Source organism: Manacus vitellinus, unplaced genomic scaffold (assembly GCF_001715985.3).
Source record: "Manacus vitellinus isolate BGI_N305 unplaced genomic scaffold, ASM171598v3 scaffold_2_pilon, whole genome shotgun sequence".
NCBI lineage: Eukaryota > Metazoa > Chordata > Aves > Passeriformes > Pipridae > Manacus > Manacus vitellinus.
Window position 1 is genome coordinate 48319423 of NW_021940208.1, and position 26423 is coordinate 48345845.

The 26423-nt window shown below is 37.2% G+C and overlaps 1 protein-coding gene across 1 annotated transcript in view; it reads left to right on the forward strand.

Moving 5' to 3' along the window:
* PCCA (propionyl-CoA carboxylase subunit alpha) overlaps positions 1-26423 on the forward strand; it is a 270550-nt gene that overhangs the window by 199462 nt on the left and 44665 nt on the right. The window contains exons 19-20 of the mRNA XM_029960846.1: positions 1354-1452; positions 13401-13454. Coding sequence (XP_029816706.1) covers positions 1354-1452; positions 13401-13454 — 153 coding nt within the window. The remainder of the gene's footprint in view (positions 1-1353; positions 1453-13400; positions 13455-26423) is intronic.

Sequence of the window (26423 nt, forward strand, 5' to 3'; positions counted from 1 at the left end):
TGGTGAACCTTTATAAATCACTTGTTTTTCTTCATGTTCTTTATATGTAACTTTATTTATAGTTAAAGCCCATAGAAATTGTGTAGATTGTATTCCTAAGGCAGACTTTGTATTCTAAACTGAAATCTATAAAATTAGAGGGTTTTTTTAAGCCAAAACTTTTTCTTCTTAACGGAAATAAAATTATCAAATTACACACTGATCCTCTGCACTTCTCTGTTATGGATTTCTTTTAAGATGCCTGTTCTTATAATAAGATGAGATCTAAAAGAGTAGGCATTATAAGTTTTATTTTGCAAAATGTGGGCTCAGCTTTTATTCTAAATGCAGTACATTTTCTCTAGTTTGAGAATGTATGCAATATTTGTGTCATTATCACTATTGTCTGTAATTTATTGATTAAAAAATACTTTGGAGATTTTGAGAGAGGGAGGAAATTGGTCACCTGTGACTTTTTTCCTCTGTTTATAGTAAATTATATAACTGAAATCATATTTACCTACCTTCAGTAGCATGATGAGCGTTCAAAACATGCCAAAAATATTAATCACTAATTATATTAATCCATGTATAATAATTTTTTTCATAATCCATGTCTTTGAGGCTCTCATAGTGTTGAATATGTGATGTGTGTTTTTAAACAGTATTATACAACAGAAGAATGACAGAAGTATCATTACAACTACTCTAATCTACACTGAACCCAGAATTTTTACTCTTCACCTAGAAATATATTTTAAAAGGAGTATGGGATGATTAAAAAAAAATAAATCTATCTGGATAAGCATATTGGCATTCAAGTCAGAAATTGTATTGCTGTGATCAGCTGTATATTGAAAGAAAACATGTCAGAATTTGCAAAGTTTTTCTAGACTTTGAGATAAAATGCTGAAGAATTAATTACTACCTCATATTAATTAAGATAACAATGCAAAGCCCTTCATTAAAAGCATAGGAAAAGTTCTTCCTAGGTCCTTGGAGAGAATATTATATGCAAGCCCTGTTGTGTGGGTTGCAAGGTGTCACTGGAATTTATATGCATTACTTGTCTAATTGCAGTAAATGTAGCATGTCCAGATAGGTTTAAAAGTTGGATGGCTGTTTGTTACTTGCTGGAAATCACTTGAAACCTTGCTACTCAGAGGCAGCTGTTCACAGGTCCTTCACCTCTCCCCAGAGATAGGTGGAAGACTCTGTTGTTGGACCCTGTCTTTTATGGCAGAAGCAGTAAACATGACAGGTTGTTTGGGAGCCATCTGTTTTAAAATGGTTGCTGCTTTGTATGCAGTAATGAACTTGAGATCAGTTTTCTGTCTGTCTTCATAGTAACAGCCTTGTTTGGTGTCACAACAGGTGGAAGTTGATGGGATGAAACTAAATGTGACCAGCGAGTGGAACCTGGCTTCACCCTTGTTGTCTGTCACCATTGATGGCACTCAGAGGACTATACAGGTAATCTCACCAATGCATCATTTGTAGAGCTGAGATAACCAGAAGTCTCGGGGCATAAAAATAATACTGAAATGTGGGGTCTAAACTTGCTGCATCATAAAAATTATGCGATGTTTCAAGTAGCACAATGTTTCTACTTTGAGACAGATTCACTCCACTGATGCTCTGGATGCATTCGAAGGTACTTACTGAGAGTTTTGAATATCTTTCTTTTAAAGAAAGTTCCTTATGTAGACAGAAGTTTACCCCAGCTTATAGGATCTCTTTACTGAATGGCTTGTGAGAAGACATAGTTTCTTAATCACTTAAGAAATAAAAAACAGATTACTAAAAAAAACCTGACCAAATGAAACCAAAAATATCCCAACCCACAACAAAAACCCACACAGGGTCATGGAGTAAAATTAGTCTCTTCCTTATGTTTGGATTGTGTGCTTTATCCACTTTTGGGCCTTTTCAGTTTGAAAGTCACAGGACAGTGCGTCTCCCACCTGGTTTTTTTATGGTTTTATGAAATATGAGTAGTTCCATGACTTGGGAAAAATGTAGAAAACATTCCAAACTTCTTTAGCTCTAAGAAAAGAGGACTAAAAACATTGAAGTAGTTGTATATTCTTTTCTTCTGACCACTTATGTGTTTGAAACCAACTCCAAACACCAGACTTGGCTTTTAACTGCCTCGTAAATGTTCTCACTGTAACACCAGCCAGGATTTATGTATTCGTTGATGAATAATTTATTTACAAGTATCTATTGATCCTGTCAATAGTGAAAAAATCAAAACTTATTGAAAGCATTTTTCTACATACATCTGTTTTTTATACATTTATCAGTGATACAGTGGTCAGATTTCTGCTAATTTACAGTGAAATGAGTGAATTTCATTTTTCATTTCCACCCCTGGTAAATTACCCAACTGGAAAAATACTATTTTTGCTTTGATTGAATTTAAAAGATGGCAACTTTAAAATAAAAAAAATATTGTATTTTTCAAGTTTAGTATTGCCTGAGAGTGAAATTTTCATTATGTGCCCAAGTACATTGTGGACATAAGTTGTGTAGATTTCCTGGAAAGTTAATGCCAGCTTCAAGGCTTATGTATATGTAAAATAATTTTCTATTTTTAGGTGTGGGTGGTTTTTTTTTTAATAGCTCAATACTGATCCATTTTAGTGCTATTTTATAAAGTACATTCATAATATTGAATAGGAAATAATACCGATGTACAAATATATAATATCTGTCTAGTTGAAAAGCATTATAGTTGGAATGTATAACTGTATTCACAAGGCCTCATTGCAAACTATATTACTATATGAATGGATATACAACTAATAGTAGTAATGCTGTTTAACTAAAAGTGTAATAGTTGAGTTGGCACATAAAACTAGTTTCAAAATTAATGATTGTGAGATCAGAGCATGCTTTCTTCTAGGAGCTGAGCCAGCAATAGTCTTACTTGCACTCCCTGAGTATGACCAAACTGTATGAAATATTGCAGATCTAGCCACAGCAACACTCAATGAGCTGACTGCATGGTATCTAGCCAACAGAATGTGGAATAAGCACATATGTTGTTTCTTTCTCATGGTTTATCTGTCTTTGCTTTTAGCAAAGAAACTCAGTAACTTGAGAAGTTATTAATCTTTTAGTGTATATATGTAAATTTATGGGAACCTTAAACTTGACCTCTGATATCTGCTCACTGGAATCAAAATTGGTTTTTTGGTTATATATTTCTGTAGACTCACCCCTCTGCAAGAACCAAATTAGGCAAGTGTATTCCAGTAGGTCAATTTGTCTCCAAAAGCAATTGACCCTTGAGTCTTGAAGTATCTTCTTTCAGCAAAACTTAGCCCTAGAGCCATTTTAAGCAACAAATATGGATGAATCAAATAATTCCAGCTGTGCTTTATTAATTTTCAGCCAATCTAATTTTTCTTCATAGTTGGTTTCATTCTTCTAAATTTGCTCAACTAAATACAATCTTTGTGAACATTATATTTCTTTGAAGCTTTGATTTATGCACCTTTTGCTCGATCCTGCAGTCTGGCTGCAATTCAGCAAAGCACTTAGGCAAAGAAGTAGGAAATAAATAATTTTAAAATGTTTTGGTTTGAAATGTATTTATGTAAATTATAGCCTAGACATTCAAATTGTTACATATCTGTTGCATTTAAAAATAAGTAATTAAGCATGCTTCTGTATTTTCACTCCTCTGCTAAAGGCTCAATGAGTATTAGAGCAAAGCAGAGCACCAGCCATGCTGCAGAGTTATAAAGGGTCTATGAGTTTAAAACCCAGGTTTTCTAGGACAATTTCTAGAGTATGGGACCTGGGAATACATCTGAGTGCCTGAGGAGAAGTATATGCCCTGGTCACAGTCTGTCTAGGGCATACCAGGGCACAACAAGGATGTGTGGCAGCCTCCCCCCCTCCCGCTTTTGTTTCCTTTGCAAGGAAGCCCATCTGTGTGCAGCAGATGGGCACTGCGGAGTGCCTGGCCAGGTCCCCAGATGATAGAGGGACCAGAACCCTGGGGTACACTGCAGGTCCGTTTGGCTGCAGCATAAGGGCTCTGAAATCTTTGTGCTGCCTTGGATTACTGTGAAATCCATATATATATATATATATATACAAAGTGATGAACTGATGAAAACTTGGGATCATTTGAGCAAGAGATTTCTGAGATATAGTCTCCAGAGATGGGGGTGTGGGCAGACTCCGTGGCATTTCTTGTTGTACACAGATTCCATCATGGATTTTTTGTAACTGTTTTTAGTAGTTCCTCAGCAAATCCCAGTTTATCAGCATTTTCTTTACTTGTGACTAGACTCTACCTCTCATCTGGGGAGGCTGAATTTAACACATTGTGTAGTGTGGAATTTTGTTCAAGAAGCAAATTAATTTTTTGTGTGCAGAAATGCTTTACCAAAATGGTTTCCCCTGCTTGTTTCGAAAGATGTTAGTGGCCTAGAGTTTGACTTACACCTAGGTGTTGTGAATTTGGACTCTACCTTGGCTGAAAATCAGAGAACCATAGGAATATAGTTACAATACATCTTCTTTAGGATTCAGATTTGAAGGGATTAGGTTTTATTTAATTGAAAATACAAATTTAAAATACATTTATATATAAACCATGATTTGAATAGGATGTAACCTTTCAGGCAATATTTAGAGTAAAAATAAATGAATAAGTGAGGGGCTTAATGATTCCTGTGAAGAGCGAGTGGAAAAATAAAGGTTGAGTTGTGGAAAAGAAGCGTAAGAACTCCAGTGGAACTGGAAGGGAGAGTGATGGTTCAGAATGGTATCGTGGAAAGTAATGACAAGTGGAACGAAAGTAACAGGCATATTTTAGGACAATGAGGGCATTTTTGCCCCTCTATCTCTTCTCCCATATACAAGTAAGCTAGATTTCGGTGAGCCCTGTACCTGCAGAAGTTGTCTATGGCCTCTTCTCTCTCCCTGTGCATATGAACTGGGGAGCAGGCAAAAGGAAGGAATAAGCTGTCTTTTCCATAGAATTTGAACATCTTCTTTTATTCCTCATGGGAACGATAATCCAAGGGGGTAACAAGATAAATCAAGAACACCATGAAGTCCAGAGACAGGCTTGAACCTAGCTGCAGCTCTGTCCTTATTACAATCAAGTTGCAAGTAGGTGCCTTTTGCTGGGACATTGCGCAGGAAAATCAGATATTTACAGAGTGAGCAGGTTGCTCAAGGAAAAAATGCGTGTAAGAGATCCTCAAACCCTCTTTGCTCTGCCACTGCTTTTGTTTGGGCAAGTTCTCAAAAACCACCCCACTGACCATTCAAATTCTGAGACTACTCCTTGGCAATGCCACATGGACAACTTTTACAACTGCTTAGTGCTGTTAAATGTTCTGCTTTCTTGATCGCATCATCAAACAGTCAACCCATCCTTATATGCCATTTACTTGCAGACAGTTCCCTGTAGGAAAAGGATACTGAGTCAGAATCATAGATAGTTTAGTCTTAATTATTCGTCACGATCTTTGCCAACACTTTTTTATTTCCTCATTCTTTCATATGCACTCAGCCTTTTCAGTATGATATTGGCCATGCTGGTTTCACAGCTCTACTAGCTTGCTGTCATGAAACCTTCTACCTTCTAAAAGTAGTACAAGTGTTCTACCTGGACCCCAGAAAATGTTTGGTGGCTTTTGGCGCCTTCAACAAAGCAGTTTTACAACGGCAGTGGTGATGCCTTTTTTTTGTATTTCCTGACTTGCAGAGAATTAGTTTCTGATAAACTGAAGCTCTGTAGGATGTAGGGGGAACTCAACTGGACAAGGTCCTGAGCAGCTCAATATCACTTTGACATTAGCCCTGCTTTGAACGGGGAATATGAGTACCTGATTTCCAGAAGTCCCTTCCTGTTCTGCGTCTCTATTGGACATCCCAAACTCTGCAGTAAAAAGGTCTTTGTCAGTCACAGCAAGGTGTGATTAAGAGAGTAATGGAGTTGCTAAACAAGAACACAATCCTGTAAAGCTGAAATAATCAGTCTCAAGCTTCAAGTGATTTTTTGAATGAAATAGATGAAGATTTGTCAGGGGAGCTTTCTCTACTTAGTGTTAAAGGGAATTCAGTGATGGCATCACTTATTTTTTCATTTAATTTATTTATTGCATCAACAATTGCAGCAGGAGTAGTATATTCTACATCCTGGGATATGAAAATTTAAGTGCTTCTCTGATACAATGTTTCTTTTGATTATTATTTTGGTATATAATAACAGAAAAAATGAAAATGCTGTAGGTTGTGAAGCCTTTGTTTCTGGGAAATGTCTGACAGGAGAACAAAACCTGTGCCCACGTATTCATTTCCTTCAACCCTATAGAGACTTTTTCAAACATGTAATTTTTAAATTTTTTTAAGAAAAATGACCTTTTTTTTTATTTTGCTGTTTTGAGATCTCAGATGTAATCTGTGATAATGATATATGCATTATATAGATTTCCAATCTAAAGTACCATTACCTCAGCACACTCATTTTCTCAAACCCTAAAAAGGATTTTGGGAAGGTTTAGTGTGTAGTGTTTGTGAAGACTGGTTGACAGTCCATTCTTTAGTGCTGTGCAATTACTGCACACACTCTGCTGTTGCTGTTGAACCCATGATTTGAAAATTATTCTTGCTAGGTTGTCTCCAGAAGAGAGACACAGAATGATTTGCAAACAGGGACAGACATTTGGTTATACTATACCCAAATAGCTATCCTTTTGGTTAAAGAAAAGCCAGAGTGTGAACCCCAGCACTGAATTCCTGATGGCCCACACTGATTACCTCATAGCTCACTCCCTGGCTTTTTTTTCAGTCTGTTCCAGTTATGGCTAACCTGGGCAAATCTGGTACAGATTTCTTGGCCATGGTTCAAATGGAGAATGTGTGATGGGAAGGGGAAAATTAAAGGAAATAAAAGATTGTGAAACTACAGCAGTAGAACTAAAAGCACATATTACTCCCTTACCGATTTTTTCACGAAAATGAATTTTTTTTTTTCATTTGGGAAGGAAATGAGTGATCAACTGCTTTGCTCAATCAATCCCCCTGAAATGGGATTAGTTTTATCCTGTGCTACTCAAGGTGTTAATCAAATAACGTTAGTTGTCATCTTGTTCCGTATTTTTTTCCTTTTGGAGCTGTATATTTTCATGACAAACAATATTCAGGATGAATAACTATAAGGATTCTGTATGTGTCGAAAGACCAAAGCGTTGTGTTTAGTTCTTGACAGACATTGTAGTTTTATGATATCTAAACCTCGAAAGATGAAAAATGTTTCTCTTGAACATGCTAACACATTCAGAGAGCAAAGGGGAAGGAAGAGGAGGGCCATCAGAGAGTGAGAAAGGATCCTGTAAAGAATTTGTCTCAAGCCAGTCATAGACATTATCAGATCTAGAATCACATGGCAGCATTTTGTCTGCATATTGCCCCCCTATAAGAGCAAAACATATCATGGCATCCAAAAAGAGGGTAAAGTTTCCAGAAGTTCTAGTAATTTTGTGATTTAAGGTAGTAACAGCAAAAATTTAGAAGTTCACAGAGAAGACTAAACTCTTCATTATTGTAAATAGTTGTAAATATTGGGCTGGAGTCTCTTAGAGTCATTCTTTACCAATGCCAAATAAACAGTATTTGCTATGTTGTTGTTGTTTTTTTTTGTTGTTGTTGTTTGATTTGGTGGTTTGATTTTTTTTGTTGTTGTTTTTATTGTTTGTTTAGGGGTTTTTTGGTGATGTTTTGTTGTTGTTGGGTTTTTTGCTATTGTTGTTTGGTTGAAGTGTTTTTGTTTGTTTTTGTTAGTTTTAAAGCCTCTCATCCACTTCTTTATAACACCTACCTCAAAGGGTTAAAGGATCACATGGACATGCTTGGAAGGCATTTTGTATATGTAATAGCAATACAGCAGTGATATTCATATTTAAAAAAAAACTCTGTGAAAACAGGTAACAAGTTTAACAGTCACATTGGATATCACCTAAAGAAATATTGGAATGGATCTGTGTTTCTACTTTTCTGTTTACGGGAGGACAGAAATTCCAAAGTCATCTTCTGTAATTGAATCCCAGACATTAAGAGAATGGTTCTTTTAAAAAGTAGTAATATGGTGCCTCAGCCTCTTAGAAACTGCACCTGCACAATTATCTGTGTGAATTGATACCCCGAAAGCCACTCACCCTGTGTTTAACATATGTATTTGTACTGTTTGGGAACAGATTGCGTTGAGTCCCTGGAAAGGGACTGAGGTAGCTTGCAACAGGTGCCAGGGGAGACCAGTATCTCAGCATCCTGGCAGGGTTCCTTTTAAAGGGAAAGACTACTTCAGCATAGTACCATTTATATCAGTCTTAGACATCTTTCACAAGTCAAAATGCTTCACAAACAGCAGGACTTGATCATCTCTTTTCCCACTGGATGACTGCTGCCTTGTAAGAACCTGGAAAATGTGGACATGCCCTGAGGAAGAACAATTCACTGAGGCTTTATTTACTATGAAGTGTGAACTGAAACTGGTAATGGCTAAGGGTAGAGCAGTGCACAAAGTCGGGCTAACTTCCTATCTGTAGTTTCATGCTCTAAGGGGAGAAAATTCTGAACCATCAGTGCAAAATGCTAAATTGTGAAAAAGTAGGGTGATTCCCAAAGTGGAAAGGTTTGTGAGGCTGAACAAGTCTGAACATATAGTGCAATGCTGAAAGTCTACAGCATGCAAGAAAGTTTGTTTACATTGCTAGTCTGGGATTACATGCTTTGACTGCGATTTTGCGTGGTGGAAAGGCAGTGCTGAAATGAACTTCTGCTTTCTGTGGAGGTTCTAGAAGGAGAGGGAAAAGGAGATTGATAAGACCAAATCAATCCTTGCTATTTGACGAGAGGATGACTTAATGGTTTTACAGCTACTTCTACAGCTTTCTCCTCCTCTCTGACCCTGCCATGGGACTCCAAAGGTAAGAGTGACTTAGGTGGAAAATGGAGCTTTCCAGATGTCCAAGCACCCTCACATACAAAATCTCATAGATTAAGTACTAGCAGATGAATCTGGTATAACTTTACAAGCTAAAATATGGTGGGTTTTTTTCCACTGACTTCTCTATTGTGGGAATAATTTGTTTTTTAATTAAACCTGTCTGAGGATGATTCTAGCCTGTGTTTTGCTAGGTTGAGTTTTCAAGAATTATAAGTATTGGCCAAAAAGTGGATAGCATTCTCCATTTGAAATTCATGGCATAAGATGTTCAGAATGTCTGTTAGCAAACAGTTGAAATGAAGCAATAGGGCTGGGCTGCAAGAAATTCTGCATTCTGAAAAACAGCACCATGCTGGGAAACTACCAGTGTTTCATTCAAATTTTATCTATAGCCTATCTATAGATTTTCTGGGCTTGTTATTTTGGTTTTGGTTCTGTATAGTTTGCTATGTCTTGTCCAACTATTAATGTAGTCATGCCATAGCTTGAAAAAGTCACAAAAAACGTTGAGTGAGAAGCTGTAAGTTTTCTGTAAGAAATGGTCTCCAGCTTTACTTTTTCAAGATGAATGGGTCTGAGAAACTTAAATAGAGATATATATGATTGCCTTTGCCAGCTCATATTCATTCTGACTTCACACATCACCTTTTCATTTGTAAACAAGGCAAGAAAACTGCTTTTGGTCTGCTGGAGTTTCTTTGGTTTTGTATCCTTCCTCCTCTGCAGCTGCTCACTTCTAGTAGCCTGGAGAGCCTGAGATACCAGAAGATTTGTGGGAAAATATTCTAAGATCTTATTGTTGTCTAATAACGTCTGTCAGTTTAGAATGTCTTTCAGTAATACATATTTTATGTTTTGAGCTGAGCTTTATCCTTTTTCATGTAAAGGTTGTTATCATTTTTATCTGCAAGTGCTCAGCTACGGGAGGCTTAATGCAAAGCTGATTGTAACCCTACTGCATCTTATGATGAATAGATCATTGATACCCAACTAAGTGGAAATAATTTTCTATGGCAAAGCAGAAGAATTTAAAGTCATATCACACTGACCTCTGGTAATTTGCTGGGATTTATAGATTAAAATGATTATTTGTGAAATAAGTATGGTATAGCATACACAAGATAGAGAAGGAAAATCAAATACATTTTATATGATTGTAATGCACTTGTCTGTTTTTACATGAGTGCATAATGATTTTGTTTGTATATACATGGCATGTGCAGTATAACATACTGTAACCTGTGTGTGTAAAAATACATATAATATTTATATAACAGTCATACCTGTTTGACAGCTTTGAGACTGCAGATCGATTTTCTTGAAGTTGTGATTTTTTTTCATATTTGAGTTAGCTTGTTACTTTCTCATAGGAAAAAATATACTTTTAACTCATATGATAGTAATTAAGTTAGTCTGAAGCTCTGTCAGTTGAATTGACTAGAAAAGCCTTGGTTATTTCTAAGATCACATAATTTATGTCAAGAATGTAATTTTTACTGTATTGTTAGGTAAACACAAGGTAAAGTTTTGTCTTTGAACAAATGGTAGACTTTCCTTGCCTTTTTGTTGTAAACCTTCTAGCAAATAATGTGCAATTTATTTGGAAAGCAATGACAATATGTATAATTAGCTATTCTCTATTGTTACCTCTATTTGATTACTTTGGTGCTATCACATGCAATATGAAACCATCTACTATGAGGTATAGAATATGTATATATCTAACTTTACAGGAGAAACTGGAGACTAGTCCTTTTTCTGAAGAGGCAGAAAATAAAAGAATAATTGTTAATCATGTCCTTTCATTTTCTATAAAACATCAATTACATTTACACATCCCAGAAACACTAGCCCACCAGTGGAACAGAAAAAACTCTTCAGTATGCTTCAAAAAAATCTAATCACATCTAATAGCTGAAATTTATTTACAACTGTAATTTGAAACATTAATTATGATAATGTGCTGACTTCTTTTGTAGCACAGTTCTCAAAAACCTGGCAGTTCTCTTTTTGGTCTTGATGTAACATATGTTTTGTGACTTGGAGAATTTCTCTACCTTTCTTTCTTGTTTTTGTTTTTTACATATACCCAGAAGGGAAATTTTCTTTTTCTCCTCTGTTAACTATTTTTGTCACCTTCTCAGTTATTTTCCTCCTCCCCTCACTGGATATTAATTTAAGAGATGGATTTTAGCACTTATACTGACTCTTAATGCAATTGACAACTGAATGTAATGCTTTGTATTTTGGACACAGCAAACAGTAGCAGTGAGGATTTACTATCCTGTGATACCAGTGTGCTCCAACAGCATCAGAGCAGGAAAAACACTGCTCATATCTTTGTCTTGTCCTGAGACTGAGGCTTTACAAGGTGCCTTCGTGATGTACATATATATTTGGCTTTATTAACTTATTTTTGAAAGGGCTTCATTATTGCAATGCTAGCTTATTTGGTTGCATTTAAAGAGAATCTGTGTGAGGAAATACTATAATGGTTTGCTTTTCAGTTGTAAAAAAAAAAGTTGAGTTGTCAAGATACCTGGCTTTACTCTGAAAGCCTTTAAAGAAAATGAATAAAGGGCTCTGTTTTTCTTGTTGTTTTGTTTCGTTTTTTAAGTTGTGTTTTTCTGTATGACAGGGAGATTAGCCAAAAAAAATGGAATTTTTATTAGGACATGAAAAGGTTTCTAATGACCCTTGAAAGCAGACAAAAGGGTAGCACAATAAGTGACAGAACTCTAACGAGGGTGGAGGGCATTCCAGGAAAAAAAGAAATTAAATCCTTTAATTTTTTTCGGCTTGCCATTTTCTGACAGCTTATCAAGTGGTTGGGACTTGTTTGTTTTGGCATGCGGTTCATTCATTGTAGGCAGCCGACACTTTGTTCTTCTTTGTGGTTTCCAAAACCTGATTGTGTTTATCCCAGACTGTGGGAAAAGTGTATATTCCTGTTTCCTTTATAAAAGTAAACGTCAGGTTTTGTATGAAATTTTATTTCCCATATTTTCCATTCCATTAATCATTATTGTTGAAATATGTCAGGCTTTGGCACATCACCCTTTGTTTTCATATGATTGTACAGATTGCAATGTCAGTGTGTGACCTATTAAGTAAAAAAATAAGCATGTTTGGGCTCTAGTAATTATTACTTCATAACATGTAGCTGAGGAACATGCACCAGTAGTGAAAAGGGACCAGAATTTAATTTATTGCTATTAAAATTGTTTTGGGGGATATCTAGCTATTGTTGTATAGCTAGCACTTTCTCATTGGGTCTAGAGAAGACAACTTAGGGGAGCCATGATAATGGTTCTTCATATACCTGTAGGTAGCTGTAAAGAGGAAGGGAATAATCTGTGTTTCCCGTCTGCGATGAAAAAGAGGAGAATTAATGTGCGTAATAAAGTTGAACTCAGCGTTATTTTAGTCAACTATTAGGAAAAAACTTACTAATGGTAAACATGAAGGAACACTGGGATAAATTGCTTAGGGAGATAGTGAAATCTCTGCAATTGAAAGATTTTAAAAATGGATTAGACACATATCATTTGGCAGTGACACTGGTTGTTTTGCTTCTGCTAGGGGTTCCAGGCTAGACGATCACTCAAGATTATTTGCAGCCCTGTTCTTATGATTTGTTGTCTTTAAAATGCTGAAGATTTCTGTGCAGCTCTTTGTTTGCAATTATACTCTTCTCAGATCTATGCTTTGGTACTTGTATGTATGCCTGGCATTGTGTAAGATTAGGGCTGCGTTCCATGACTAAGGACTATATGTGCTGTAGTTTAAACAGTGGGAAGAAAATTGAAAAAATGCCCACTTTTTACATTGAAGGAGGAAACAATTCACATAAAGAAAGAGTTCTTTATACATTTTCCATATTTAAATTATGTTTAATGCTGTGTGAAATCAGTAACGTATTTTCTCTTGCATTGTCTTGTGGCTTATTGACAATGTAATATTTGAAGACTGTTTAATAACTTCAATCAACTCTTGAACCACAGTAGGTGACCAGACATTTCATAAGGTCATTTTTTTTTCTGTTTTCAAAGTAGCATCATTGGAGGTTTGCATTTTAAAAAGAGATTAAAATGTCTCTCATTAGGAGAGAATGAAGATAATACTAAATGTGGGTATCATGAATACAGAATTACAGACGTTTGGAGATGGCAGAAGCCTCATTATTCATGGCATTTGAGCCCAAGGTTTTACTGTGTTGTACTTTGACATATTTGCTTTCATTGTTCTTCAAAAATAAATTTTACTGAGTTGACTGAACTCAAACCAAAATCTGAGATGAAGTATGATTTAGGTTTCTAGTACTTCTGTTGAAGGAAATTATTTGTGTATTCAATTATTTTTTATGGTGGTGATGTCATAAAATGGAATGGTTACAAATTCTGGAGATGCTTTAATCAGTTCTTACATTTGTGTTTTTCAGCGCATTTCTCGGAATGCCTCTGGAGAGACAAACATTCAGTTTCTAGGCACAGTGGTAAGCTTTTAATAACTATTGTCAAGAGTTATATTGGTAGAAGAATATAATGTAAGCAGAAAATAGGTAAGTTACACTGGTAGCACATTTACACATGTATTTCTGCTGGTTAGTATTATGTGTAATTATTCTGAGCTCAACAAGTGAATGTAGGCAAATATCTGAAGATAACTTCCAGGGCACAGTGCACAGTATCTGTGTTCCACATTTCCATTGATGCAAGTCTGCATCTGTTTCATTTGGAAGGGATTTAAAAATAACGGGGTTGTAGACTTGTAAGCTTATTGCAATATACTGAGGTTTGATCTGCATCAGTGTAAATCCCATTCTTCCTCACCACCTCAACTGTGTGATCTCTATTGCTTCACTGTATCACATACTTTTATATCCCAGAGGTGGATCAGTAACTGTCTTATGAAAAGACTAATTAATAATGAAAAGTGTTCTATTCTTTTCTCACTCTAACTAGATTTGGTAGCTCTGCAGTTCTTCTAGATTTTGTTTACTGGATAGAAGTTCGCCTAAAATCCAGATCAGGTTTTATACCATTAGACAGAATTTGCTAATAAAATTATTGTCTGGAGCAGTCATGTATAATATAGAAACTGAAGTTTTGCATTAGGTTATGGATGCTTATAAACATACATGTGATTGAAGCAACTTCCAGTTCCATGATTTGCATGATTAAAATGCAGTCATTGAATTTTTCCAAGTTCCATGTGCACTAAAAGTAGTTCTGAAAAGGAAATAAAATTGAAGTATCCTCTAAAGTAAGTTGTTCTGCCTGCTGCAGGACCTACCATCTTTGTGCACTATATGTTTTCAACAAAAGTAGATTAAGATTGCATGTGATCATACTTTCATTCTACTGACTTGTTATTAGTTCTTCTACAAGTCCTACAAAGCCATTTTTTGTAAGGTGTAACATGGTAAGGGTAAACATAACAAGAATACCTTGCATGTATGTTTTTACATACCTTGCATATTGGTTTTTAGAAATGAAAAATGCCCCAATATTTTTTTACTTCTATAATAGATCTCTATATATATGCATATTATTTATTTGTCTTAGTCTCAGGCAGAATGACAGTTACATAAAGACATAAAACAAAAGTTTTGTTCTGCACTGTTGTATTTATAATGATGCTTCAGCTCTGGAGTTGCAACCTGGATATGTGAGATTGCTACCAGGTTACTGATTGGATAGTCTTTGTGTGAGAATAAAATAATTACTCCAAGTAGATAAGATATAAACACAAATGCAACTTGTTAATACTGAATAGATTTTAATTGGTTCCTCTGTAACTGGGTACTGTTGCAGGGAAAATTCTGAATTGTGTATTTAGTGACATTAAAAATTAAATTTGTTGTTAAGTTAGCTATGCAAATATTTTGTATTCATTTATTAGAAGTGCCCCTAAGTCTTACTTACAGACTAGAACTTGTGTTCTGAGCCTTTTGTAGCAGGAAAAGCTTATAAAAGAGGAAATAGAATTGATGTGCTTTTAGCTTTAAAAAAAAAAGATGATGAAACAGCTAAGGGATTGTAATATATGTTAGATCTTACTGACTAGCTCATGTGTGTTTATTGAATCCTAATTATTTGGGGAAATCAAGTATGTGATTACAACTAAAATTCTCAGGAGGACTAAACAGAAAAGCCTTTAGTATTCTGTCTGTAATTTTTTTATTTAATATAAATTATGCCCGTGTCTTGCTGATCAAACCTAGAGAGAGCTTCAGCGAGCAGGGCAGAGAAGCAGTAATGAAGTCTGCTTCCCAGGGTTTGCCCCAATACCAGTTTTCCCATAGAATCCAAAGCAGAGTCTGCACCTGTGCTTCTGTCAGTTCCTCTAGCCTAATGGCCTCCTTTCCTCTATTTGCTATTTAGTTTGTCCTTTACTTGTTTAACATCCTTCTAGTCTTCTGATGTAAACTTAATACACTCAGCTTAGGTAATGGGGAGAAGGATACAATGATATCTCCTACAGATTGCTGCACAGTCTCTATGTATGTACCTGTGTGTGTATGTGTACACATATACAAATGTAAATGTTCAAACAAAGAAAATGTCATCTTAATGAAGGCCCTAGAAATACATTTTGAGTTCACCATTACATATCTCACTAAACCCTTGCTAAGTACAGTCAACATAGTAAGTGTTTGAAAGGAATATTTAACAGCAAAAGACTCTTGATTGCTCATTATTATGATGATGATGTAGTGTTATCAACATAATAAACAGCTTGCAAAATTACTTCTCTACTCTTTTTTCATAGTAGTAAACCTTAAGGATAGCTTTGAGCATTCTGCGTTCCTTTTGATCAGGACAAATGTTGATGGCACTCCAGTGGTAGCAGGCAGCATGACATTACTGAGTGTACAGACTGCTGGCCTGTCCAGCAGAATGTATTTTTAGAACCAGCTGATAAGGAGCACAGCTTGCTTGGCTTGTCAGGAAGGCATCAGCTTCAATAAGTGGCTTCACTTGATTTTTTGACATTTTATGGTAAAAACAACTCTGCTACTGGATTTTGATAAAACACAACCCTCTGCTTCAGCAAGGCAGTTGACACTCTGAGGGGAAGTGAAAGTTGTGCTTCTCTGTTAGAAATATCCTTGCTGTCCCAGTTAGTTAGGTGGAGGACAGAGAAAACTGTCCATTGCAGATGAAAGACAACAGTGTAGTGTGAGTTCTGCTGCATAGCATATGATAAACATCTGGACAGTAGGACAAATGTTTCTGTTAGGGTAACAGCATATTTCTGTTATTCTAGAGGAGAACAGGAAAAATCATGTTGCTTTCCCCAGCACTGAGTGCACACTGTTAGCATCATTTGGGGGTCTATATGGATTTGTAATAATGTTTCTGTTTGTTTCTGATCATGAGTAGAAATTAATTCCTACTTGAGCATTTCTCTCCAAACTGTAGTGGCATTAGATAGCTTATTTCCTCCAAATAGTTTTTTGACAGAGAGTTGTGAGTCTCAGATAGGATAGGGACTCATGCTTTCGAAGGATGTATAAGGATGTTACTGCCTGAGGAGCGACCAACTTGTAGCTGTAAGAAGTACAGTGTTGAATGGGAAACTGCACTGGTTTGGCATAATTTTTTTGTGATAATAATATTGAGTCCTGATTAAATTATTTCAGAGCAGATCCTGGGTTATTGATGTAACTGAGATTTTACATGAGTTTTTACTCATTTGTCCCCTCTGATGAATGTTACTAGATATGATGTGCTGAGGGAGTCCTGCTATTTTGCCACTTTACCCTAAACTTAGATATTTAGATATTGTATTTATTAATAGCATTACCATAATACTGAGGAATCTGATTGTGTTATATATTGTACACAGAAAAAGGAAACAAGATAGTACATGCTTTAGATTAATGTCCAAAACTGTGCCCAAAGGCAAGAGGACAGAACACACGTCTTTTATGAGTTGTCTTGTATGTGTAGGCAGCTCACAGAAGTAGGTTTATCAAAAACATAGAATCACATCATTGTTTAGGTTGTAAAAAGTTCTCCAAGATCATTGATTCCAACCATTAATCCAGCACTACCAAGTCCACTACTAAACAATGTCCCCAAGTGCCACATCTACATGTCCCTACCTGCAGGGATGGTGACTGCACCACTTCCCTGGACAGCTGCTCAATGCTTGACAGCCCTTTCCATGAAAAAAGTTTTCATAATATCCAATTTAAACCTCCCCTGGTGCAATTTGAGGCTGTTTCCTCTCATCCCTTGTTACCTGGGAGAAGAGACCGACACCCACTTGGCTACTCAGATAGTTGTAGAGAGTGAGAAGGCCCCCCTGAGCCTTCTTTTGTCCAGGCTAAACAACCCCCAGCTTCCTCAGCTGCTCCTCATGATTTGTTCTCTAGATGTAAAGAACTATATTAAATAAATACATAAAGCTATACTAAGTTCTCTGCACAGAGCTTCTGCTTCATGTTCTGTGATTCAAAAAACTGTATGTTTGAGTACTTTCTTCAGAGGACCAAAGTTCACCCTTCATTCCTGTCTATCTAGTTAGCCTCCAGTTTGTTGTGTCTTCTGTCTTTTCATTCCACCTTCTGTTCTCTTACATGAGATAAATGTTTTTTGCTGGCCCTAGTCATTTGCTGGTTATTCAAGGCTCACAGCTGGATTTCGGCAATGGAACATGCCTGGGCGGGCAACCTTTATCACTAAGAAAACTGCGAATATATAGAGAACTGCAGATTATTGTGGAAGCATTTAATGTGTTCTAAACTGTGTGTAATGGCCTCTGTGTAGAATTTCAAATAAAGAAGTTGTGTATGTTCAGATAGTGAGCAGCCTGGCTCCATCACATCTGTAATGCCATTGTCAGCTTTGGGCTGCAGGCCATGCTTGACAGCAATGCTTTGCTGGCCCAGGAGAACACTTTCTTCAAAAGAGGCAGTCCTTATCCTCTGCTCATCATTTGTACTATTTCTTTGATCTTCTCTAATATCAGAGCAGCAATATAAGCACTTTTTTTCCTTTGGGGAACAGTGAAAGAACATGTAGGTGACATGCTGGTCATGTTGCTCAGTATATCAGTTAATGTTCCTTCAGTGGGGAACACAATATACAAACCCACATGGTGCTCTGGCCTAAGAATCAGTTCCTCTTTAGGTGCTTTCTGAGTTTCCTAGCACAGTTTTCTTGGTTCATGTCTCATTGGAGGTTTTTTTGTTGCTTTAGTCTCATCCTTGATGGAGTGCTTTTTGCCACCTTTGATCTACAAAACATTTGAAGTTTTGCTCTGGTAGCTTATGATTACTGTTAGACTGTTGATGCTATACTTGCTTTTCTTCAGCCTTTTTACAGACCCACTTAAAATAGTCCTGAGAACCCACCACTGTGACCAGATCTGCAAATTCCAGGTCAAGAACACTGGATTTAGGAAAACTAGTCTCTGCCGAGCCCTGGCCATGCTTTTAGCATCGCTGGCATGCATTTTGGTACAGTAGTCATCACACTTAGTGACTTTTTGATTGTTTTTTGGCTGCTTCCAGGTAGATTGGCAAAGGGATGTTTCATACATAATTAGGGTTTAGCTGTGTATGCTGTTCAAGAAGTTGGTCAGACATGGAGAGCTTTACCTAAAGGCATTCCTCAAAATCTTTGCCTTTGCTTCTTCTCTTACTGCATTTTCATCAGTTATATATCTAAGGTAATCTTAGGACCTACAGGCCAGTATACTAACTTTTCTTCTCACTGCTGATTCTCCTTTCTGCTCCCTCTTGCCATGACTTTGCTTTTGCTCCAATAGCAAGCTTCCAACTTTTTGTCCCATTACTGAGGCTTACAAATCGTCCTGAAAATCTTCAGTTTGTCTGTAATCTCAGCTTTCAGACAGCTTCCTCCTCCTTTTTCTTCTCCTTGCATTCTTACAAAGCTTAGACTGTATGAGTCTAATGTAGTTTACAAAGACAAATGTTTCACAACCTGTTTCTTTCACCCTTACAAATCATTGCAGTTCTTTCTTTATGCTTTTCTTTCTGTATATGACTATTTCTGAAACTAGATACTGAAGATTTATGCAGACTTTCAAACATTGGTTGAAAACCTCCAGAGGTTACAAAGGTGGTATTTATTGAAATATGTAGAGTATTAACCACAAGAAAATAAATATAGTCTGGTAGGTGTTTATTTTGCAACCTAATGTCTTTTTTTAAATGGTTCTTTTACTCTCCCTTTTTACAAGTCTTAAGATTATGGTCCCTGCTGATCTAAAGGGAATTGTACTGTTGTACAGGCGGGTTTTTTTTCTTTTCATCCATTTTCAGAGGAACTGTGATTCACAGTCCTTCTAGTATTAGAGCTGTTGTCAGTGGCATTTCAGTAGTGCAGAAGGTGTCACCAGGAAAAACATGAAGTTGCTTCTAAAATAATTAACTTCCTCTAGTCCCTTTTGAACATGGGCAATGAGAATCCTGAGCCTGGCAACAAGGTGCTGCAGTATTCTGTGGAAAGTGGATAATTCATGCTACAAGGATTTCACTTGTGAAAGTAGTGACTGTCATTAGGACTTGACACTGAGAATTGTTGCAGTTCATAGGATGTGAATGATCAGGTGCAGCCACACAGCTACACATGCTGTTCCCATTCCAATTGTTATATATTTGCATGTTTAAAGCAGAAGGTATAGTGAATGTGTCAAAACTGTCCATTGGAGGAAAACTCAGAAACACCTGAGAGATTTAGAAATCCTGGCGTTACCAAAAGCCGTGTCCCTAAAATCACTTAGGATTATTTTGGAAATCTTGCTCAGGATTCCTTTGGAAAGAGAAATAAGAAAACACTCGAAGTCCTTAATGTTGATGGATGCCGTAGCATGTGTGTGATCTGTAGTAGTCTTTGTTTATAATAAATGATGCCCCTTATCCCTCAGAGATAAGCAAATGGAAAAGAAGGATTTTGATTTTGCATACCTCATTTGACAAGTTTCTTTCTTACTGAGCTCAGTAACACTTGAAGGACAAGGACTGAACTTAGTTGGTTAGCCTATTACTTCTCAGATCACGAGTGGACAGCTTATCAAAAGGTAACTCAATTGATTTCCTTTGGTAGACTATGATTCACCAGTGTTGAAATGATTATTAGTTGTTTTATTTGGCCAAAGAAGTATTGTTGTTCTAGTTGTTTTTAACTGTATCAAGACTGTCACCTCATAGTGAAGATGAACATTTTGTTATGAAGATGTCTACTGCCAAGTAAGAAACATACATGTAGCCCATGTTTTTAAACAGCTTTCTGATGTCTCCAACTTTGGCATATACCCAAAATGTTTAGGAAGTATTAATTTATATGGCTTTGAAGCTTAACCAGGAGTCTTAATGACAAAGGCATGATGAAGCTAGTAAAGCTAATTTAAAGTCTCTGAATGTAAATTTTAAATGAAGTTTTTATTGATAATAAATTTACTTTCTTTCTTATTAGTCTTTTAGGCTTTGATGGTAATATCAGTAAAATAAACATGTTTTACAAAGATTTAACATTAAAAATGCTATTAATATGACCCTTGGTACACCAGCACAATTAGATTTCAAAGTGAGCATTTAGGATGTAACAGCGATTAATGACAACCATCGAAAACAATTTTGAACTCCATCAGTTTAACTCAGGAGGGTAAACTTAATATGATAATTTATCTAGTTGAATTGTATCAGCTTAGCAGGAAAGTATGCAAATATGTGACCCTTACCTAGAATCTAAATGGATGCTGTGCTGATAGATTTATCAGTTCCATTAAAGAACTTTAGGGAACTTTGGAATTTCAGCAATTGTTCCCTTGGAGGTTGAAAACCAAACCTGATCTCATACTGGGACCATTCTGGTCTGCATATTTCCATAATTTGCCTTTGCTACTAATATGACAGCAAGACGCAAATAACTGTTTCTAATAATATCAAATGGAGTTGTGGAGGACAGCATTTTAATGTAGTAAAAGACCTCCCCGTGGGGTTGTTATTGCCACTATAGAACAGCAGTTACACAGTTGCAACAATAGTCTCTTAATTGATTCGTTTAATTAGCAAGAGATGAAGCTTGTGCTGCATCTTGTCATCTGTTATCATGGGGGCGGCTACAAAAGAATCTTTGCATTTGTCACTCTTTATGGTCAGGTTTAAGTAGAGTAAAATGCATTACAGTTGTAGAGGTGAGCGTTGGTGAGAATGTTTTGTGAGCATGCTTCCAGACAGGTTTTCAGTGTGTGGACATTTAAGAATCAGGATGGTCTTTGGGGTAGAATTTATGACAAAGCATTGTTTTATGGGGGGAAGATCTTAATCCAGCAATGCCTGGCATTTCTAACCTAAATATGCAAATCTAAGTATTATAGGAATGGTGGATTATTTGGGGCAGCACTGTTGTAGACTAGATTTACTTGGAAGAAATAGGGTCAGATTAGTGAAACCAGCCATCTGCCTTGTGATTGCTTTTTCGTGGCGTTTTTGTGTCCAGACTAGATAAACAAGGAGTTACATGAGACCATGGTCCATGGTAGGAAGCATATGTAAAAGAAGGACTTTTGGTTGGTTTTCTCCAGAGTAGCTATGGATACAGATATAGTGCTGTGCTTGTTCCTGGGAGATGAAGTGATTTTTTTACTCAGATCTGTTTTATTTACATTTTAAGTGTATGTAAATAAATATATTTTAAAGACATGTAAATATATTGGGAGCTTCAGTTTCATTTTTCTCCTCTCCTTGTCTTAGTTTTGTCTTCTGTTCAAGGTTATTCTTCCTTATGGAAGGAAATATTTGTAGAAGAGGACAGGCTTCTCGTCAAATGCTAATTAAGAAAATGAAGGTTAAATTGGCATACTTCCATTGTCATAGCACTGACCTAAAATAAGGGATCTCTTACTAACCTGAAATAAATTAGAGAGGGAAGCAAGTAATTCTATGCATGTGAAACACTTGAGATGTCTTCTCCTGGTCTATTTTTTTAAATGACTGTGCTTTGCGGTTTCTTTTTGTTTGTTTGTTTTTGTTTTTTCTACTTGTGTGTTGTAGTTTGACAGGGTGTCTAATTTTGGAATACAATGGTCCTGTCACTCCATGTAGCAAAAGGACAACATGCTATTAGAGAAGACATGCTTTCTAGGACAATTTAAACGAAGATTTAGCCCACTTATCATTAAAGATCCCATGATAATTTCCACAAGGTTCTGAGATTGCTTCATATTCTGTGAGTCTTGGCCAAAGTCCACTTTGTGTAATTACCTTCTGTCTACACAAATCCCTAATGCAATTTTAGATGTGTTCCGGATTTCTCACTTCCTGTCCTAAACACTGAAAATATTGCTACACACTGATCATAATTACTATGTGTTGTAGCCCAAGTTCAGATAAAGAGATTACTTAGTGAATTTTGTGTTTCTATTGTTAAAGCACTAGGATACATGACAAAAGATGAGTAAACAGTAGGATATAAATTAAATCCATGAACTGATGGAATAACTAATTTTTTGACATTTTTGTTTCACTGCATTTTGTCTGTCTTTGAAATATCTCTAAAATATGTCTACTGCTAGGACCATCAGTGAGGGAAAGGCCAACTCTCAGACCATATCTCAGACCAGGTCAAACTTAACAAAACCAAATGGTTCTTTGAAGCAGGTGGGAAACCGGTGTGGGGCTCTAAGTGCTGTCATCATGCGCTTCATGTGTTTCATACTTTTTTGTGCCCACAGCTGAAACCCTTGACCGTGCATTTGTCTCTTAACTAAAACTGGTTTCAGTTCCTCTTTCTGGATGCCTTTCATGAACTCCAGAATGTGTTCAACCATGCTGTCTTTAAAATGGTCTGCTTCTGTGTTGTCTCGTTTGATAGAATTTATTGCCTTCTACTTGAAGTTTATTCTTCCTGTCTTCATTACCAAAGCCTTTGTTGTATGCCATGTCAAATCTTTTTTCCTGATACTTAATTTCTTCTTTCTAGTCATCCTTTCTTTGTTTTTTCTGCCATATTTAACTTCTCCATCTTTTCTCAGATTGCTTCTCTTGTACATTTCCTGTTTCAGGTTCTTTTAGGCATACTTGTGTTTTGGTTTGTTGGGTTTTTTTCTTGCTAGAAAGATACATGAGTTGAGAAGAGAGATATTAGTATTAATCTGACATTAACTTTCATGTTTTTCTGTAAGTAGCATTTAGGAGAAAGATGAGGATAAGAATGAACTTTAGAAAAATTACTATGCATCAGCAAGTCATACAGCTAATGGAGTTAACATATAAGTATTATAGACGGGGAATACCAGGGACTCTTGTAACACAAAAGTCTTTCCTTTGTCTATCCATTTTCTTCATTGCATGTCAAATCAGTATTTTGAAGCTCTGCAAATTTTTTCCAGTGTTCATTTAAGGCTCTGTGCAAGTAACCAGGGGAATTTATCATGCAGGAGCAGACAGTTTATTGAATGTTTTTATGAAACTAAAGTTTCCTATAAATTCTCTCATGTAAATTTCATTGAAAATTACATTAATGATGTTTTAACAAAGATCCTGTGCATTTCTGCTTATCTGAAGAATAGCAATGCACGCTGCTGCAAGCACTCATCCTGGTACTACTCACAAATGGGCAGTCTCCATTTCATTCATGCTATTTGGTATTTAGAGCCCTTGCTTCACAGTAAGGCAAAGGAAGGTGAAGGACAGAGCAGTGGTAGTAGGAAGTATGCTTGTGTGACCATCTCCCAAACACCAGTCTTATGTCTTGGAGAGGTGCCATGTTGGCAGGATGCACAGGAAGTATTTGCATAGCAAATTGTGTTATGAACAGCAGAACCACAACAAGGTTCTTCCTGCATCTAATGATAATTGTTTGACTGGGGGGAGGGAGGGAGAAAAGAGAGGTCAGGGCAATGGGGATGAAAAGGAAAGGCCCACACTGTTGTAAGGACAGTGAAAACAAACTGCCCCTGTACCAAAGAGCTTCAGTGTATATGACATAGCAGCAGCTCCGAGTGGGACATGGGAAGGCCAGAAAGCCCCGTGGGTAGGAAAGCTGTGGTAATGTCCTATGTTTCCAGTACTACCTCCTCCTCCTCCCTACCCTTAGAGTGATTTCTCCTCACATGCCCTCAGAAGAAATTTTCACTTGTTGCTTTCTTTGACGTCAGTCTTCATATGAGGAAAAACAAAGATGTTTGAGTTTTAAAATACATTAGTGTTCTGTTTCAAGTCTTCGGGCGTTCCTTGTTTTTTTTGTGAGGGTTTTCTGTTATTTTGGTTTTCTTTTCCTCCCTAGGTTTGTCTTTTTGGTTATAAAAGAGCTGTAGGGAAGCCCTCCCTTAGCCTTGCAAGCTCCAAGCCCACTGTTAACATTTAACAAATACTCAGCAAGCAGAACAACCCAATGTGCTTGCTGTACCTAAGCCAAATCTGGACACTGCATCAAGAGAATCACAGCTACATTCTGAAAGGTATCTGTCCCACAATCTGGTTTTGACACATTGACTTAGAACAAGAGTACATGATAATGGAAATATCCTTGTTTATGGTATAAAATGCTGACTCAGGTTTCCTGTAAATTGAAAGGTAACTTTTGAAAGGAAGCATCTCAAGATGCAAGAGAGGCAAAGAATTGCTTCACCCTTAAAATCTTTTTCACCAGGCTGCAAGCAAGATGAAAACCCAGAACATTAATGTTTCCTAATTTGTCTTCAATAGCCAAATAGAAATTCAATGTTACGTGTGGAGTAACCATACAAATACACTCAGAGAGGCCAGAGAAGACTCTCATAGTCATAGAATGTTTGAGATTAAAATGAACCACCCACTCCTTCAAAGCAGGATCAATGAGAGCAGGCTGGTCAGGGCTGTGTCCAACTGGCTTTTGAATATCTCTATGAACTCCACATCTTGATGATGTATTCAGTGATTTTGCAAATTTCTGGGTGTCCCCGGGGCACCTGGGCAGTGACACAGAAGTGATATAAATGGAGAAGATCGGGACAAGCAATTCCAGGCCTGTGCTAATACCAAGTGTAAAGGAGAATAGTCATTCTTTTCCCAAGCTTGTATGACTGCACTGAGAAGTATCCGGTTAAGGAGAGGTCAGAAGCTCCATTTCTAATCTGAAGAAGACTGAACACTTGTGGTGGACACAGAGGTGTGTAGCAGAATGCACTAATGGTGTTGTATTCAGGAGTTTTCACAAGACATCACTGAATGATCCACCCTCAGTGGTTCATCTGCAGAGACCATGCATTAGCAGTGGTGCATTTTGAGTCCAAGATTGATCCAGTTGTATTCTTTTCAGATGTGTCAGCTCTGCAGAAGCTCTTCCAATTTCATGCCAGTTCTTGAAGCATTTTTCAAACCCATGTAGTATTTTGGGTTTGGTCATGTGGCAGGTGCCACCAATTTCATCATCAGCATTATGAGACCGCTGGGAGGCCTCTTCAGCTGTAGAGGAAACAAACTGCTGTTCTACTTCTGATTTTCTTCTTGCTGGCTTGGTTTTTTGTTCACAAACTCCACTCCTGCTCTACTAGAATTATGGTTGAACTGGCAGCAGTAACATGAGAGATGTAACAACTTACCTGAAACATCTCAAGGATTATTCTCACTGACAGATGATCTTGTGGCATTGCGCAGCTGCAATGAGTGCGTGTACTGAGTTGAGCAGTTAGGCTCAAATTATGGACAACTCTATTGAAACTGGGCAAAGAATGTGGATGTGCTGGGTTGGAGAATAGGCACTCCAATAGCTAGTTATGTTGAGTAGAAGTAGAGGAGTCTGAGCCAAGCTGTCTTCCATGGGCTTGAAGGAAGCAGGATGGACTCCTGTTACCACAGATCCCCTGCAGTGTTGCTCTGGGTGTAGCGAGGGAGGGACAGACTGTGGGAAGATATTATAAGGCAATGGCTTGAGGTTGTAGTGGAGATATCAGGCTGTTTGAACTCATTTTCTGTATATAGGTTTTGGTGAGCAGAGTAAAAGAATGTCTGGGATGGAAGGCAGGCTGGAGGTTGCGATTTCCACTAATTTTCATGTATGACAGTGTGAGATGCCTCGCATGAGCACGTCAGATGCTTGGCTTTTGCACAGACTGCTAACTGAATGGCATATATTAGTTTTTGGCTTCACTACAGACTGTCATACTCTCCAGGCCATTGTGGCTTCTCCGCAGCAGGAGACAAGCAGCAGAGAAGTTCCTCTGCAGAAAAGCTTTGTGCATGTGCAGTTGCTTCCTAGGAAACTCACTGCCACAGGCATGCTCACTGTAGAGCTGAAAGCCCTAGCAGCTATTAGAATATACCTCACTCTCTTGTGAGTGAGCCACTTCTAGAGGCTAGAAGAGCCACTAGAGCCACTTCTCAGTACCCAAAGGATTTGTCTGTGACTGATAGTTCAGAACTAGACCTCCAGGGCAGAGTAACCCAGTGCTGTGCAGCCCTATTGAGCTCAGCCTGAAAACTGCTTGTGTTTTGGTTTTGATC